The 19,226-nt window shown below is 40.7% G+C and overlaps 1 protein-coding gene across 3 annotated transcripts in view; it reads right to left on the bottom strand.

Annotated features, from left to right (window-relative positions):
• Positions 1-921: 921 nt before the first annotated feature.
• Positions 922-19,226, bottom strand: part of CTDSPL (CTD small phosphatase like) — an 80,374-nt gene continuing 62,069 nt past the window's right edge. For all 3 annotated transcript variants that reach the window (XM_053977153.1, XM_053977162.1, XM_053977172.1), the window contains 4 exons: positions 16,793-16,849; positions 9,119-9,211; positions 7,320-7,505; positions 922-5,448 (listed from right to left, as the gene is read on the bottom strand). In XM_053977153.1, the coding sequence (XP_053833128.1) occupies positions 5,323-5,448; positions 7,320-7,505; positions 9,119-9,211; positions 16,793-16,849 (462 nt within the window). In that variant the 3' untranslated portion in view covers positions 922-5,322. The remainder of the gene's footprint in view (positions 5,449-7,319; positions 7,506-9,118; positions 9,212-16,792; positions 16,850-19,226) is intronic.

The raw sequence follows: 19,226 nt of genomic DNA, 5'->3' as shown, positions 1-19,226 counted from the left end.
GAAAGCCTACAGGTGTATAGACTGTTGTGTATTCAGTTCTGCAGACACTCGGTTTCTGTCAGCACAGAACAACAGGATTTTTCTCACCACTATAAATGAGCTGTTTTATGGATTTTGAAACACTTGTTTTACCAAGTGTGGAAAAAAAAAAAAAAAAGCATCTTTATGCTAAGTAGCAGCTAAGGAGATTGGTAAAATTAAAAACAAAAAGAAAACCAAACCAAACCAAACCTGAAAAAAAATCTAAAACCTGACCAACCAGTACAAAGTAAAGGCAGGCCAGGTCATCCAACCATTCACAGAACTAACTAAAAAATATTTTTAATTGCAACTAATGTGCTATCTTGAGCCAGCTGCTAGTTCCAACAGGCCTGAGGTTTTCTGCTCATAATGCATCAATAATATGTGCCTTTTCCTAGAAAGGAAGGCTCTGCCTAAGTCTTACTGTGTCAGATAAAAAGTCCCAAAATACACTTTTCCAACCAAATAAAGTGTTTTATTCAGATATTCATGTGGATATGGCAGTGATGTTAAGAACAGCTATTCAAGTAGCTGAAGTAAGGCCTTCAAAAGAAGTCACACAGCTTTGAGACTTGAAACAAATTATTGTATGATCTCATCCAAGAGATCTAAATAGCTGGAACATCTGCAAGAGTCGCCACCAATTTATTTAGCAGAGTTCATCAGTAGTGCATCAGCTCTGTTTGCACAAGCAGGTGCCAGGGCAGCCACTGAGGAGTCCTGCACGTGACTGAGAGAGGAGAGGGGGAGGAGGGTGGGACAGGGATGGGTGATTTACCCTCTAACAGGGATGTGCATTAGCAGGAGTGAAGTCCCTGCTGAATCAGGGCAGTGCCTGTTACTGAAAGAGAAGTGCAGAAATGCTTTTTCCCAGAGAAGTATTACATGCACAAGTAACTATATTGTTAAAATTTTTTATTTGTGACAGAAAAGAAACCATTCAATACCTGATTGACAACACTTCTCTCTCCTGCAAACACTCATATGGTATCTGTAGTGTTTCTCAAGTATTGCTGGATTGTTCATTGCATCAAAGTGTAAACAGCTCCATCATAAGGAAAAAAAAGAGGAAAAAAAGAAAGAAAGAAAGAAAGAAAGAAAGAAACATTTCCATTGTTTACTCCTCTGTTGAGGAGCTCCCAATAGAGCTTTAACAAGAAATAAGAGAGAGTCAGCTGGGATTTTACAACATCATGTGAAACAGAAAACTGACAGCTGGTTTTGCATAGTTAGCCCAGAGATTTTGAAGCAATTGCCCCACGCCAGTCTCACCTGCCCCTCCTCGCCCCACAAAGGCAAAAAACATCACAGCACCTTGGAATCAGAGGCACAAACTTGTATTTGTTTTACAAATAGGGCTGTGCGGAACTGTGGTTTATTAGGTTAAAAACAATCTGTCCAACAGAGGGTTACGCCTTCGGAAGTCACAGAGCTACAGATTCTTTTTCTTGGTTTTTTTGTTTGTTTTTTTTTTTTTTTTTAACATTGAAATTTCAAAAGCTGCAACATCAGCACACACCGGTGTCATTTAGATACTTTATTGTCCCCAACCAGTCTAATCAAAATCATGCTGTAAGAAAAGTGATTGCGAACACTGACAACCAAAAACGTCTCCAGGTGTCGAGTTTCTTCCACGTATAACTTTTGCTGTTTTAATAAAGATCAAAAGGGCGAAACAAAGAGACAAATTGTTCTTCCAAAGCTACCTAGATGAACACAGCAATATTGTACATTTGCCACCATCTCCCCATGCCCAGCCTGCCACGCCTCCTGGTGTGAACAAGGATTCTGCGCACAGCCCTAAGGTTACAAATGGCAATTTCATTGTTAACGCTTCCGTTGGGTTTCGAGGGTCTAAGGCATTCTGCCTTACAGCTTCATTTAAAATTACCCATACAGGCAAAAAACCGGTTTTTAACCCAACATAGAAAGGACAACAGAACTTCAGGCCAGGCAGCATGTCTTTAGAATGACCAACTGGGAAAAGGCTTTTCAATATTTCTATAATATCCAGAAATAGAATTGAAGCCCAGGGTTTAGAACAGCCCTGGTAACCTGCATGCAGTAACTGCATTTCAAAATATGCAAGAGGTTTAGGAAACAAGGGTTTGTTTCTTTTTTTTTTTTTTTTCCTATTTGATTTTTTTTTTTTAAATCTTGTATTTAAAATACAATCAAATACCCGTATTGCAAATTTTACAAACATTCCACTCGTCCTCTGACTTTATGGACAGAACTCTATTGCTTTTTTAGAATCTAGAAACTCTAAATATATAGTGTATGTATATCCACACAAACTCAACACTTGAAATTTCAAGTATGATGACAGTGTCAAAATAAACAACTGTGACAGTTGTTGGCCAAATCTGAATACCCAGGGGAGTCCAAACCTGATTGCAGAGCACTCCGAGTTCTACTCCCATATGAATTGGGTGGGTTAAATAAAATAGGACTGATCAGAAATTATAGAAAATACTCTTAATACTAACAGAGATCAAAGCTGTGCTACGTTTTTTGTCTTTGTATCGTCACCAAGTGTCATTTTAATGCTGTACTAAGTTACAGTAAGTTGGGTTTTTTAAAATTTGGGGGTTTTAAGAGCCAAAATAATACAGTACAAGTATGGTTGTACAGAACATCATCAGAACCGTTCCTCCAGAGGCTGGTGCAGAAGTTCAGTTGCCCATTCTATGTGGATTTGAAAACAATACAAGACACTTTAATAATATAATCAACATTCATTCACAGACTTAAGGCAACTGGTTCATGAAATCGCTGCTTCCAGAGATGCAAACGGGTGACATGGTTTGTCTCACGTCCAACAGGTCACAACTGTCACACGGCCCTGTCTCGTGGGTTATTTATTTATTCATTGTCTGATTGTTTGGTCTAATGCTAACGAGAAAAAGTCTTTGAATTTCTTCAGCCATTCCTCTCATACCTGCACGACTAACTACAACCTGAATACTTCCCTGCAAACTGCACTGGGGCCCAGGAGCCACAGGCACAGTTGAAAATACTGCTCAGAGAAAAACTTTTTTTTTTTTTTTTGGCAGCTTACAGTTTCATTACTCTGGAGTCAAATACAAAATTAAACCATCTTAAACTGAAAGTAAACGTTAATGGACTAACCAGAATCCATACGTCCTTTTTTTTGTTTAATTTTTTTTTTTTGTTATATTTTAAACAAAGTAGGCTTTTTTTTTTTTAATTTTTCATTTTTAAACCCGACATTTTGTCCTTTTGCTGTGGCACAGATTTATACAGTACTAAGGTGATGCCAGCTGGTTAAGAAACAAAAGGGTGATGCCCTACAGACTCACGGGTGTGACGGGACTGCCTCCAGCACCGCTGGGCCCAGCCACAGCTGGAGCACAGCTGGGGCACAGCTGCACTGCAAGGGGGGCTCAGTTTGATACTGCACCCACCACAACCCACTCGCTGCCTGTGTAGACTGGCCTGCCCCTCTCAGATGGATTTGTTAAGCTGCTTCACCAATGTTTTTGAGACAAGGATCACAAGCCCCAAGTCCATCGCAAAGAAATTTTTTTTTTTTTTCCCCCAAGTCATCGGGACTGCTGGAGGAAAAGAGAAAAGGCAAAGGGGGTTTACAATTCAGAATTTAGCACGAGGCTAATTAGAAGCACCAAATAAACCATTTAGTCTTCTCTGATGACAGCCAAACACAGCTGCACTTTTTATGTTTGCAGATTTCTGCTGTGGACAATAACTGAAAGGTGACACTGGAAAGGGGGAAGGAAAAAAAGGTGTGCCTTGTTCTTCAAAGGCATAAAATATTTAAAAATCATTCATCTGAAATACCTATGGCACTGCAGAAGATGTTAAGCAGGCTTTCAGATTCAGAGATGAGTCTAACTCAACTCCAAAGCTAGAGGACCAATTTTAGTCTAGGCTAGTAACTTCTGCCTTTCCAGCAAGACTTGATACAGCTCATAATCTACACCTTACACCTTGGGGAAAAAGAAATATAAATCAAAGGTGTGGGCAACAAACTTCCTACATTTTCAGGTATCAAAGAAAGGAGAGGGCTTCATCTTAATTGAAAAAAATTGAAATAAAAAAAGAAAAATCCTTTACAGGTCACCTTTAACTGGTATATCAGATACCAGTGGATTCATCCATGGGGGTGGGTTATGAAGCCTGCATTTTATTTATTGCCCAAGTTTGCAGCTTACAGAAAATGTCTCATAGCACAGGCACAGTGGCAAAAACAGTATAACAGCCGATGGTCAACTCCATTTGGTGAGTATACAGTAGCAGCAATTAAAAGAAAAAAGTACTCCAAACAGCTCAATGTAGATCCAGCTTACCCAGATGGGTTGTTTTGAGAAAAGAATCTTAAGCTAATAAATAGATCTCCTCGCCGCTCTCCCAAGAGAATGGTTTTCCAAAAAAGAAGAGGCATGGCAGTTGTGCGTAAGCAGAGACAGCAGAACTTCATCTGTCTGGAATTAAAGGTGCTTTAGGTCTATCAGCCACCTAATTTCCTCAACTCCATCACTCCCTAAATACTCAAACAACTGCAGATATGTTTTAAAACTGTGCCCAAAATCCTCATCAGTGAAACAACCATGTTAATGACCCCAGTTCACCCCTCCCACGACCGCCTGAACCTTCTGAGCATGACAAAGAGTAACACAACTTATTGTCATCGTGGAGACAGGAACCCAGCATCTTGGTTTCAACTTTTTCCTTTGTTATATATTACAGTGCTCTATAATTTTTTTTTTTTTTCCTTTTTCCTTTTAAAGCATTTAGACAATACAAGACTAAAAGATGTCTGGAAATACGTCTTATACAAAAATGAATTTTTATCTTAAAATAACATTCAAAAAGGCACTTCATTCTGTAAGAAAAAATTCAGAGTCAGGTCAACTGCTCTAAGCAGGGGGTAAAATTGTCTGCATAGTGGGAGGGGAAGAAAGGGAGAGAAATTCAACTGCTGAAATACAAGCTTCTTTTTTTGGCATGTTTTAAGAAAAGCTGATCCAGTAAAAGATGTCCATTTATGAAATTAATTAAAAGAGTCCCATTTAAAATAGCTTTTTTTTTTTTTTCCTTTAAAAAAGTAGTCTGAACACATGACCTTAGGAGTCAGGCTTCTGAAGGCTTAATAGCATCACTCATGATTGTCCTTCGTGTCCAATGTAACAGGAAGATCAAGAGTAGCACTTCTGACTGGGGTGACCTCCCCAAAGCTTACATTTGAAAGAGCTGAAAGAGATGGAGACAGCCTCTAGCAACTGCAATCTAGGAGCAGGAGTCACTCAGACTTAAGGGCTACCTGTTGCAGAGTTTATGAAGCATACTGTAAACTTCTTCCTCTTTGCTTAGTCCTTCAAAGAAAGGAATAAGATCTAGCAGCTCTGTGTCTGTCATGTCATCAAACCAGGACTGCACAGGCACCTGAAACAAAGCAACCAACAAACACTGAGAGGGTTTCATGACGTAAAAGACACGTGAGTTTTGTCTGTGTAGGTGTTCTGTAACCATCATCATGCTGCTATAATAGTCATGGCAATCAGCTACTCATTAGCATTCAGGTGGAGCAGCAGGTTCATCCCCAAGCCCAACCAGGACAGCTGACCTTCACCTGCATGTCCAGGTGACCCCACACTGGGCAGCTCTCCTTGCTTTGCCTGCTTGGTATCCAGAACAGACTGGAAGGCAGACACTGGTTATGAAGCTGCACTGACACTTTATTTACAAGCAATTTTATTTTTTTTTTCCCTCTAAGGATTATCAGAGTGAGTCACCAGGCACAAGCAGGCAGTAACAACCAGCATGGGGTTTGGAGGAAATGTTTAACTGCAAGGGCAGAACATTGTTCAGGTAAAAATGATAGAACTAGTGAGTGGGTTCAGAAAACAATACAGATAATAACCCTTCTTAAATATGCAGGCTGGATTTGGGGAAGGTGTTCTGTGTATCTTCACTATGGGAGCACACTGAGGTCCTTCCAAGACTATCTTGGATCTTGTTAGAAGCTCTGGTTTCTGCAGAGACTCCAGCTTCAGTCAGCCAGCAGCACTTTTCTATACATGATTAAACCACTCTGACAAGGCCCTTAATTTCAGCTCCCAAATTTCTACAGCTCATTATTTCCTTGGCACTGATCTCCGAGATACCAAATGATGATCTTGGATCAGGTTTTTAGTTTTAACCATGAACATAAATTAGAGCTACAGGTCCTGGTTATTATAAATGGCAGCTTTAAACCATGTGTGGCACAAACCAGAAAAATGTTTTCACCCCATCACTTAGGGCATCACAATATTAGGATTTGAACTTGAAAGCTGACTGCTGGAAGATAAATAGTTCATGTTACAAAAAAAAAAAAAAAAAAAAAAAAAAAAAAAAAAAAAGCTGTTCTGGAGAGGCAGGACTGTGCAAAGCAATGTTCTTAATAAAAGATTTCCTACACTGATTTTTAACAGTTCACAAGGAAGGCAGCCTAAAAACATCAAAGCAAACAGTGCACAGCCTGGTTGTCTAAAAGTCAGCAGATCTAAGAGTTCCAGCTTCTCCCCTGGCAGCTAAAGCAGATGTGAGCAGCTGTACTGGCTGCAGCCATGGATGGAGCACCCCAGACCTCTCCATCAGAGCTCCTGGAGCCAATACAAACACACAGTGAAAATGCACATTGCTCCTCATTGTTCTCCCCTACAGAACAGCTGCCTGCCCTTTAGCCTTATTCCTAAACCTTGATTAACTTGTTGACTAACAGTTCTAATTATGGAGCTATGACAAAAATAATTGAGAGAGGAGCATAACAACACAAGAGGATCTTGATTTTTTTTTTCCTTTCCCTTACCCACAAATGCAGATCTCAGTAGCAACCAGTAAATCCTTAACTATGTTGCCTAATAAAATATTCACACAGTGAAAAAAGATGAGAGTACCTAAAGAAGTTCAAGCTGACCATTCTTTCTGCAATCACTACTCCAAAGAACAAAATCTGTGCTGCAGGGCAGCTTTATTTCTTAGAGCTAGGCTGGTTTTTCAGGTTCCACACCACTTGGTATTTCTCAAAACTGCTGGACCTCAAGCCAACAGCCAAAGCTCAGAGCACACGAGCACTCACGGCTGTGACATTCTGTCAAGATCACTTTGCCCATGTCCTTCACCACTTGGCAGTGAACCCCAGCACCCACTGCAGCCTAAGAAAACACAGAACCTGACACAAGCCAGTGCTCTGAAAAGTCTATTTTCTGAATCACAAAACCTGGGCAAGGGCCTGAGAGATGAAGTTACGCTCGAGTACTCGGAATACTTACTGCATTTTCAGGATGGAAGATGTAAGATGCAGGAGAATTATCTACTATAATAACTTTACTCAGCTCACGGCCCAGTCGACTCAGATCCTTCACATAATTCCCTCGGTGGAAAACACAGGATTCTCTAAAGAGCCTTGCCCTGAACACACCCCAGCGATCCAGTAAGTCAGCTACTGGGTCTGCATACTTAAAAATACAAGTCAGAAACATCAAGTTAGCAACGTGCAGATAAGGCTGATTCACAGAGCCAGACAAAGAAGGGACATGAAATAATTTCAGATAAAACACCCTTTTTCTCCATTTTCTTTCCTGCTCCTTGTTAATTAACTCAATTGCCTGCAAAACTGAAGTGATTAATAAAGAGATAAAGCAAAAGTAGGACAATCATCTTTCTAGAGAAGGGTAACTTGCACTCTAAATGTTTTCTTTGATTTATTGATTAGGTTTTATTCTCAGGGCCAACTTAGAGTTAACCCGAGAGGCTGATGGATCCAGAGATCTCACCTACCATTACCATAAAACCAGCCAATGCTAATAGAAAATCAATATGAAGCTTTTCCCCAGCTGATTTGTTTCCATGTGCCTCTGAAGATAAACTGCAGTGAACAAATCTGAGCCTGATGTGGCTCTGCCAATGATGCCCTTTGAGCAACTGGGTCAGCAAGACCCTTAAGATTACCAAATTGCATAATTAGGCCAAAAAAGATCAACCAAAGATTTATTAATAAAAATACTCATGTACAATACCAGGGAAATTCTCATTTTATACATTAGATGATACTTTAAGTGAGGCACAGCTTAAAATCCAACAATTTATATAAGCTGACCAAGAAGTAGTATCCAAAAAAACTTGAACAAGATTAACCACATAGTTGAAAATGGTAGTTATATCTTATTGCACAACAGGAATTATCATTTTCCTGTATTTTAAACCAAGAAAAAAAAAATTGATGTTGAAATCAATCATCTTTTGATTATGAAATAAGGCACATAATTTCAGTATGAAATTGGGGCAGTATTTAGTATTTTTTCAACATGACTGAACAGTATGTGGTAAAGAGAATGCAGGGAAAAAGGCTTTATAGAAGATCAAGGTCCTGTCCCCTTCCACCCTCTCTACACTAGGCTGGAGCAAAAGCTTGTCATGCTAGAGCACTATTTAGGAATAACCAATACCATTTTACAAACAAGACACCACAAATACAATACACTGAAGGAAGTGAAGAATTCCAGATCACTCTACTACTGTAACATCTACCACAAAAACTACCTATGAGCCACTACTGCTACTGCAGGACCAGAGGGCACAAAATATTCCTGGGGATGTGTCAAGCTTTCCAAAAAGGCCTCATTTTCTAACTCCAGTTTGAAATTGCACCTCAAGAGAGCAAGAACCTTGGCTCCACATTTCCAGTGAGTTTCTGAGTCACTGGTTGATGGTGCAGACAGGGTTTAATTCGGTGTTTTATTTCATGCCCAGCTTTAATGTGCTGCTTCACTGGCAAGCTATTTGTTCTAATTTCTCACTATAACCATGGTAACTTGTGAGCCTTTCATATTGGCATCATGAGCAATGCATGGAGGCTACATTATGAGACAAGCCCATATGTGATGGTGTTACCATGGAAACACTTACCCACACACTAGCAGACAAAGTACACACTGTCAGACAAAGAAGCAGAAAAGAAGGGGAAAAATTAAGATAGTACCAACTGTGGAAATAATTATCCATAGAAAACCCAACCAAAAGTCCACTGACCAGCACCATAAGGGTTAAAGAGATGAAGGGAGGAACAAACCTTGGCTAGACTGGCTGTGAAGAGTACACATTCAAAGAGCTCTCCCATCCTCTGAAGAAACTCGTCCACATGTGGTCGTTTCAATACATAAACCTGGAATGATAACGGCATTTAGGTCAGATGGTGCTCAAGGAAAGAAACAAAAAAACCCCAAAAAAACTAAAACCACTCCTGCAATCCCGGCACTTGAAACAAAAGTTAACAGGGAAGCAGTTCCAGTGAGATGCTGGGGAAAAAGAAAAGTGTGCAAGATAAAAGTAGAGATCCAATAATGAGAGATTGGCACGCACGGGCTGCCAAGCCCCTGCTGACTGTGGAACTGCAAACACTGAGCAGCATCAGGAGTGGTGCTCCTCAAAACATCTCATTAAAGGCAAAGGGACACAGGAGGGCTTCTCAAGAAGTGAGGATTCAGATCTCTCCACCAAGCCCTTTCTGGTGCTGGAAAGCTGAGCAGCTCCACAGAAGGAATAAATCTGATGAAGCCTCTCTGACAGCAGGAATTGCACAATAGGGACCTGGTTTTGTTCTCTGGCTGATTCTTTCATTTCTGAAATTCCAGGTGCTAAGTGCCACAGCTCACTATGGAGAGTGAGCCAGCCCTCCAGGGAATTTTTTTTCACCAAAAATCTTCCCAGCAGCATGCAGAATGTCTAAAAATGCTGGGTTTGAAATCTGACAAAGCCTACAGCATCTTCTAAAGAGGACCTTGCCAAAAGGTGGCAAATTCCCAGGGTTTCTCTCCTCTTCAGCATCCTGCCTTCAGCAGTGCTCTGCTGCCTTGTAGCACTGCCTTGGCTGCCTGCTGTCAACAACCTGATTAGCAGAGTATTAAAACCTCCCTGCTTCTCCTTGCAGGGCACACAAGATGATTTTGTGCTCACAGAAGATACCAAACCAAGGAAAGTGCTGCTCAGAAAGCCTGGAAACAGCTCACAATATACTGGGAAGCTGAAGAGGGGAGTCTGCTTGAAAAATATTTATCTGTCTTGTTTGCAGTTAGATTAAAAGTTTGGGAGAAAACATTGGCAGCATTTTATCTTCTTTTGTTTGGCAAATAATCCCTAATACTGGAAATTTCAAGTGGAGAAATCTGGCATAGAGCTGGAATTCAGGAAGAATTGCAAGACTGATGCTATTTCAGGAATTTCATTCTTTGATATGTAAAACTAGATTAATTGTATGTATTTTAGTAGATTCCTATTAATAAGAGGTAAAAAAAAATAAAAAAAAAAAATCAATGTACTCAGAGAAAAAGCCTGAAGGAGAAAAATATGGAAACAGCAGCTTGAACTCAAGTGTAACAATTAAAGCCTTCAGCAAAAGAAGAAAAAAAGAAACTGTGTAATTGAAATTGAAAACCTAAAGTTGAATGTAAAGTTTTTTTAAAAACACATATGATGGAGCTGTACCTTAATGACTAAAGCAGAAATGTTAATTTTCCCCTTTATGCAGCATACAGATCATACCATGAAGTCTTTATCTCTTTTAAGTTATTTCTATGAAATTTATCTAAACTATTTCTGACCCCATAAGCATTACATTCAAACTTTGATACAGATAACGATTTATAACCCAGATTTTTTTTAAACAACCACAGCAGCACCTAACATATCAAATAATTGTGACATTTTATGGATTAAAGACAGTTAACAGATGTACTTCACCACCACTCTCTTTCCAGATAATTACAGCAATGTTTCCTGTATTTCACCAGGCATAAACCAAGTAATTTCCTCTCTTATAACAATGCAATTAATTTTTCATTTAATTCTTTCTACACAAAGTTGTGCTGTAATATTTCCTCTCCAAGAGTAGAATCTCCAAGATTCTACTTTTGAATTTTTTTTAAAGACAGCTGCAGTCCCCCTGCTTTTGGGTATCCTGAGTTTCCAACTTCCCAGATGTGAGAGGAAAGACAGCAGGAGCCAAGTTAATTATTAAGTTCTTGATTCTTTAGCCTTAATTTTATTCCTGCACTTATTTTTGAGGGCACAAAAGGGGCACCCCAGAGTCTTAACATCATTCTTGGAGAGTAAGTGCTGGAATTTAATATTAATTTCCCTTTAAAAGCCCGGTGCTTCCAGCCTCAGCAGAAGTCGTCTCCTCTTTGCTCTCCATCCCTATCTCTGCCCCTGTCAGTGAAGTATTTGCACTTGGAATGTAATTCCAAACTCCCTGCCAGGGATCTGAACTTTGCTGCTTGCAACACAACCCACCTCCTCCATCAGGAGCACTCAGTAAATCAACCCCAGAGCTCTGAGCCACAGCCTGGGCTGCACTGGCCAGCCTTGGCATTAAACACTCCTTTGGCTGTTTTTAGGGCTCCCAGTTCTGCCCCTAATTCAGGATTAGCTGTGAATACACAGCATTTTTAGCTGGATGGTCTCCCTTCTGCAGTTCAGGGCTCCTGATCCACCACAGAGCACTCACAGCCTCCTCTACTTGAGGTTTCTCCTGCTGCTTTGCCTTAAATCTTTCCCTACTGGGATCGGGCCAACAGATTTGCTTCTCATGTTAAATGCCTAATTAATAATAAATGCCATCTCTTAAGATGAAGTCTCACCAAATTTTTCCCTTAATTATTTCCCTCTGTAAAAAGCCCCAATTCCTTCAACCTTTTTTTTTTTTTTTTTTTGGCAGAACAAGGTATCTTAATACTCTGGACAGTTATTCTCTAGAGTTGGAAATTTTCTTTGAGAAGTCCTGCTTAGAGCAACTCCAAAATGTGCTGGTATCCTGGGCTACAAAATCTCTTTGGTTTACTTCACATAGAAAGCTTTCTTCAGCTGACAGTGCAGCTCTTTTCTCCTCTTCCTTCTCATTTGGAATTTTTTCCCCTTCACTTTGTTAGTGGCTGGACTTGAATCTCAATGCTGCATGGTTATTTGTGGCTTGGCTTTTTCCTCCATTGCCTGATGTCTTCAGTTCAAATCTCTAGACTAACTGGCTCCTGGCATTTTTCTGAGATTTATATACTGTCTTCAGGGCATTAAAAAATAAAATCCTTTTTTTTTTTTTTGTATGCTCACTAATTTTTTCCTTATCACAGCAAGAATTTAGAGGAATATAGTATTTTTTATTATTATTATTTAAAATGAACCCTACTCAACGTTTTAAGCACAAATCAGGCACTAGGCATGTTTCCACAGGATTCTTACAGCTGCTAATGGCAGAACAAGCAATTATCTTTAATTGTTTTCAAGCATTTCATACTTCCACATGAATTTTCTATACCTCAAAGCAGCCTCAACCTACAGAGACTCAGTATTTGTGAAACCCAAAGACAAACCCAGCTCATTTTCAACCAATTTAACAGGACACAGAGAATTGCCTTTCAAAACCAGCTTTACAATGAGGAAATCTGCAAGCAATGACCAAAAAACCTGCCCATGACACCTCCAGCTCCTGTAATCTCCTGTTTCATGTCTCTTCTGAGCAGTGAGCAGAAAATCCCACGTGTCCCTTGTGGTCCTGGGTCACAAAGTTATGGCCCTGTCCCAGTGCAAGTAACCAAGAATAGGCCAGTTAGAATGGATACAGCCTATCCTGGATTACTTGAACCAGGCCACAGCCTCCTGCAAGAAAATCCATGAATTCTGTGCTTTACAGGAAGGAAATTTATTATTTAAACAGCGTTTCCCCACATCAGCAAAAAAAGAAAAAAAAATTTGCATATTATGTGCAAAGTATATATGCCAAATGTTCCTTCAGATTTCAACAATTAAAAATAAACAATTAATTGAATTAACTCCCCCCAAACCCCAAACAAACACTTAAAAATTAGCTTCACTCAATAAACAAATTGTGTTTAAAAATAGAATTCAAAATAACACCAAATCAAACTCTTTCTAGCTGCCCTCTTTACTCTTGGACACCAAAAGCAAGGCACAAAGCCACTGGAATTCAATTTTGATGAAACATGAAGGACAAGCATTCCCTAAAAACCTTCATCCATTGCAGATTAAAGCTGTATTTGATGCAGTTTGTGGTCTGGGGGCTGTGGTCACTCTGCTCTTGGTCAGTGGAACAGAGTTAAATCCAAATCCAGAGGAGAGGATGTGTTCCTGCAGAGTTAAATCAAGGTGCCCAACAGGTGGAACATCTCCAGCCACCACCACCACTTCCATCCCCAGCGAGCCTCCTCTCAGCTCCAACACACTCCACTGGGTTTCCCATTGTCATCTGGCACAGCAGGACCAGCTCTGATCTCCCTTCACCCAGACAACCAGAGTGGAGGGAGAGGAGTGGCCAGAAGGGTCAGCCTGCACCAGAGCCCCCTTTTGTACCTGGCCCATCACTCCCAGCACAAAGCAGAGTGCCCTGGTGGCCAAAGGCCAGTGACTCCTGGCTTGGATCAGGAGTGGTGTGGCCAGCAGGAGCAGGGAGGTCATTCTGCCCCATACCTGGCACAGGTGAGGGCACACCTCGAGTGCTGTGCCCAGCTCTGGCCCCTCGGTTTGGGAAGGACGTTGGGACGCTCGAGCGGGTCCAGAGGAGGCAACGAGGCTGGAGAGGGGCTGGGAACACAAACCCTGTGAGGAACGGCTGAGGGAGCTGGGGGTGCTCAGCCTGGAGAAAAGGAGACTCAGGGCTGACCTCAGCACTCTCCACAGCTCCTGAAAGGTGGCTGTGCTCAGCTGGGCTTGGGCTCTTTCTCCAGGAACTGACAGAACCAGAGCACACAGCCTCAGCTGCACCAAGGGAAATACAGGTTGGATATCAGGAAAAAGTTTTTCACAGAAAGGGTGATAAAGTTCTGGAATGGCTGCCCAGGGAAGTGGTGGAGTCACCATCCCTGGGTGTGTTTAACAAAGCCTGGATGTGGCACTGGGTGCCAGGGTTGAGTTGAGGTGCTGGGGCTGGACTGGACTCAATGATCCTGAAGGTCTCTTCCAACCTGGTCATTCAGTGAAAGCATGGGATTGCCCCTGGAACTTTCCCCAGGATGGGCAGCTCTGCAGGCATCCAGAGACTCACAGCAGAAAGAAAGGGAGGTTCCTTCACACTTGATATATTTCCTTCTTAAAATAAAATGACAAATCCTTTCAAAAGATGAAGTAATTTAGGCTGAAGAAAGACAGATGGGAAAGGGAGAAGGGATGTTAAGAAAAGCTGGTTTTTAATCTAGGGAAGCTCGTTTACCCAAGCACCCTTTAAGATGATAAATTGTCCTCCCTATAAAAAACCCCAAGAGTCTTTCTGACCTTTGGATTATAAATTATATAAGGGAAAGCAAATTCCCCAAACTAAAGACATCATAAGTCAATCTCAAAACTCTTGCAGGAGTACAGCAATTCCATTTGCCACAACTTGTATTTTTTGGTGTATGAGATCTGAACAATATCATACAATTCCAAGTTTCTATAGGAATGGGCATCTCTGAAATGGTTTCTCAGTTTGCTTCCACTGGGGGTCTGCCTAAGGCAGAGGTCAAGGACAAAAAAAATCTGCCAAGCTCCTGCCTGATAAGGTACCAGGCCCACTGGTAAAACAGGGATATGCACTATGGACAGTGTGGTTCCACAATATTTCCCATCTCCTGGGATATTTTGCACAGCTGGAAAGATTTCTCAATGTCAGTGATTAATCTTGGAGTTTATAAACTGCTTAAGAAAATGGACACACATTATACAGATGACAAATCCTGATAAATGACAGAAATTGCTCAGATCAGTTCATTTATGCTCTAAGTGACTACAGAATTACAGGTTTGAAGTGGGAACAGGTTGTCAGAGCTCTACAGGCTGCGTTAATGCACATCACACTCAGCCAGAACATCCATTTTTGCCCTTTATCACAGTGCAAAACAAAAAAAAAAAAAGATTCCTGAATGTCAGCAATATTACCAGAGGTATTACACACACAGGCTTTGCCTATTCTGTGTGCAAGAATTATTATTATTATTATTTCAAGAATTCCTTACTATTACCTTCATTTTTACCATCCAAACGTGCCTGAGGTATTTACCTATTTTAGAGGTTAAGAACCTGAAATACAAAGAGTGAAGCAATTTCCTTGAAAATTGTGCAGGGGCTTTCCAGCAAAGCACAGAGACCAATTGCATCTGACCATCTCTGTCAAAGGAGAAGGAGATGCATAAATCCACTCCCTTTGGACCCAGTTGTGGGTTTTTGTTTGTTTGGAGGTTTTTTTTTGTTATTATTTTCTCTTTTCCCTCACATGGAGTCATCTCCAAGTGCCAAACTGCATCATTTTTGGTGAAGAATCTCAGGGTTTGCAGCAGGGAATGGAAAACAACAGGCTTTTGACTATGAAGTCCAAGCCTTTTATTGGGATTCGTTTCCAAATGTAAATATGTCACCCTGACAAGCTAAGTGATAACAACTCTAAGCCATTCAAAAATTCACTTTCAAAAGCATTCTGTGAAGTTTTTGGAGAGAGAATTTGTCTGTTCCACAGCACCAAACACAGCTAAAGCTCACATCAAATCAGGACTGAAAATCAAAAATTTCCAAAACATCACTTAAATGTTGTAAGCATCAGCTCTGGTGAACATTACAGGTGGAAGTAACCCAGATATTGATTTTTTCTACATAAAACAGGCACAGTGCAAAAACTGTCAAAACAACTATTACTTTAAAGCAAGTTTCAGTCCACTGACTGATACTCAGTCATCATTTTAAGAGTGACAATTATATGGAGAGCTTCCATCAAAGGAAATCAGAAAAAATTATGAACTATCTTTATAACCCACCAATTAGTACAAGATTAAAATATACAAACCTCTTTGTTCAAGTAAAAATAATCCATAAAGATAATACATAAACAACATTTCAGAATTTAAAGTACTTAAAATTTCTGTTAAACCACGTGGAGGGAAGGTTTGCTAACTGTAACACCCAACAGAAGATGTTTCAAACAATTTACAGAGTTCATGTATCAGAAAGGCACAACTTGACATTAACCTGTTTAATTCATCTCCAGCAAGAACTTCAATGTCTGCCTGAAGAGGGAAAGTAACAGCACTGTAATTTATTTTATTCAACCCTTCAGAAATGATCATTGATTAAAGACACCAATCCAAGATACTTGGAGGGGACTGATTTTCAAATTATGGGCATTTTGCATTTACTTAAAACCATTTCTTAGAGCCTTAAGTGAAGTTCTTAAAGAGTAAGACATAGAAATTAGTCTCCTCATGATTTTGTCCAGACCTTTCAAATATGCTGAAGTATATAATAACTTCTATTAGAGGAACTTGAATTACTTACAGGAATAAAGGGGGACAGAAATTGAACATAGATTGCCACAAAAATGGAATAAATGCCTATTGTTCCTTTGTACTTTTATAAAATATAAATGACCTTTACCATATGAGCTACCAACATATATTAAAGCCAACCTATGTCCTATTTATGTTGGAGGGAATGAAAAATGCAGTGTTCAAGCAGCTTTCTCTGGGCCCAGCAATGTTTGAAACCCCATCCTTACATCATTTCCTGTTTGAAAATGCTTTAAAATTGACAAAGAGTTGAGTATTGACGTCCTGAGAGAGAGACTCCACCTGAGCACACAGGGATGCCTGTCTGCATTCCAGAATACACAACTTACATGCTTTGCAAGAGAAATTACTGGATATAAAGCAGCAAATGGAGGAAGAGAACATTCTGGGACTCAGGACACAAGGCTGAAGGAAGAAACAGCACTTACCTGATGTATGGTTCCATCAATTTCAACAGGAACGATGAAATCAGCATTGCTAATTGGCTAGAAAGAATGACAAGGAAATAATCAGCATTAAAAATAAGCTGGTTAGATGGAAAATTTCAGGGGCATAAAAGGGAAGAGTACCAGCTTCTGAGGAACAAGTTAATAATCATTATTGACTACACATATCCACTCTGTGTGTGCTCCTACACAAGTCAGAAGCTCACAGTTGTAATTCCAGATGCTGCACTTCCATTTTCTCTCCTATTTTTCAGCTTCATAAAATCTAGCACGCTTCACTGCTTTAATAACCCCCACTACCACTGAGTGTGCTTATCAGGAAAACATCTCTTTGGATAAACTCTTCCATCCAGTCTTTATGGATAAATGACCATCGAGAAAATCAGCTGTGTACTGCACACATTCTCCTTGAGGTCATCAGTTGGTGACTAAATTAAAGACAGTGGCAAAAGTAATACCTAATGGTCATATTTGAATCAGCAGCTGCAACAAGACTAAAGGATTCTAAACATGCCAATACCAATCAACCTAATCACATAAAATTGCATTTTAATTCCAAAGGGAAGAGCAGGCACACTCTGCCCAAGTCCTTGAATCTGTTTTTCCAGCCTGTCGAACACAACTTAATTCTCAAGACTTACTATGAAAACTGCTGGTCAAGTAAAATTGCCTTGGAAAGCAGCAAAGTGGCCTTGTAGACAGTTCAGGAGTTCATAATCTAATCTTGGCTAGACAGCAGGGGTAGCTGGGATCAGGCTGCTGCCAATGTTTACTGGTTCAGGTGGACACCACACTTAGGTACAGCTCATGCACTGAGTCCATTCTAAAAAAAACAGCCATGTAAACATGCCTGGAGCTCATTCCATCACCTGCAGCCTGGAAATGGCTGAGACAGAGCTGCCCAACACAGTTTTAACATGACTGATTAACAGCCAGTATCCTGCATGGATACTGCCCAGTCTGGAACTGGTGTTAGCAAGCTAAGGCTGGAAAGCATCTTCACTCAGCTCTGTGGGATTTGTACAGATGGTCCCACCTGCTTTTCTGGATCAGTCATCAGGCTGATCTCAGGAACCACCAAGAAGATGCCCCTGGAGTATCTGTGGGACTGGAAACAGACTTTAAACTCATTCAGGGGGGCAAAGGCGTGCCAAGAAAGCAGAGAAGTAGCTGAGGTAAAGTGACTTAAGAAGCAGATCACAAACTGGGGAGTCTAAACAGGTGCTCTGTGAAAAAATGGTGGGAAAAGAGGATCCTGCAGTATTAACCTGCCAGCAGCACTTTGATCCCACTCCCTGGATAAACCAGATTCTAATTCCCCTGTCAGACAACCTCCCTGCCAGGAGAGCAAAATGACCACAAAGAATTTATGTGGAGGGAAACACCCTTTCTCAGGAGAAAAGAAACAAAGAAGATGGTTTGATCTGACACCTGCAAGTGCTGGGTCTGAGGGCACAGGAGAGGCTACGTGGAATCCTCTCATCCTGACCAGCCAGGACTGGCAACAGATGTCTTGCTGACCCCTGTGCTGATGTGATCTGAATAATTCCTCAAATACACACAGATCAATCTATATTTTTCTTATCTAACACTGAGCAGTCTCCCCTTTCTGCTCTGGAAAAAGACAGAGGGGAAGCTCCCATCTGTTCCCTGCATGAAGCCCCTCAGATAGAGAAGATACCGTGCAGCTCTAACAGCCACAGAGCAGCTAAACAAAAGTTCTGATGCTTCACCTTAAAAAGAAACCCAAATGAATTGTCAAGAAGCTTCAGCCACCAGTTTTCCAGTGGGTGCCAGCTCCCTGCAGACTCTGAAGAGGCTTGCACACACGTGAAGGATTTATATATGCATGACTCCCTTCAGCAAGAGAAACACTCTGCAGCAGCAGCAGAAAAAGAATAGGTCACTGCAAGCTGCTGAGGTTTTGAAATCCACTGATAAAACTACAGCTTTTACAGAATTTAATCCCAACAGGAGCAACATCAACCAGATGCCAGAGAAAACCACATTCAGTGTGAGCAACTTTGGTTTTTTCTAACAAATAAAATGCAGCCTCAGACTTTGTCAAGCTATCCCCAATTTGCTTCTCCCACTTATACTTCAGGTATTATCTTGTTTTCTTGTTGGCACTGGTGATAAGGAAAGGAGCACAGACTGGAGTTCTGTGCTCCTCAGGGAGGGAAAAGAGGAGAAAAGTCTGCAGCAATTTGCTGGGTAAAGGTTTGTGGGCACATGAAGCACGTCTGTGCCTCCAGTGGGAAGCACAGAGACAGAGCCTGGAAGAAGGCAATGCATTTCCACTGAAAATCTTCAGCTCACCTAGAACCTTTTCTATGAAAAAAACTCAGACTTTCAGCATTTTAAATGTTCTAAAGGTGTTTCATTGCCAGTTTTAAATAGGACTACATTCCAGGCT

This window comes from Vidua macroura, chromosome 1 (genome assembly GCF_024509145.1).
Source record: "Vidua macroura isolate BioBank_ID:100142 chromosome 1, ASM2450914v1, whole genome shotgun sequence".
In the NCBI taxonomy this organism is placed as follows: Eukaryota; Metazoa; Chordata; class Aves; order Passeriformes; family Viduidae; genus Vidua; species Vidua macroura.
This window is presented reverse-complemented; position numbering and strand designations above follow the sequence as displayed.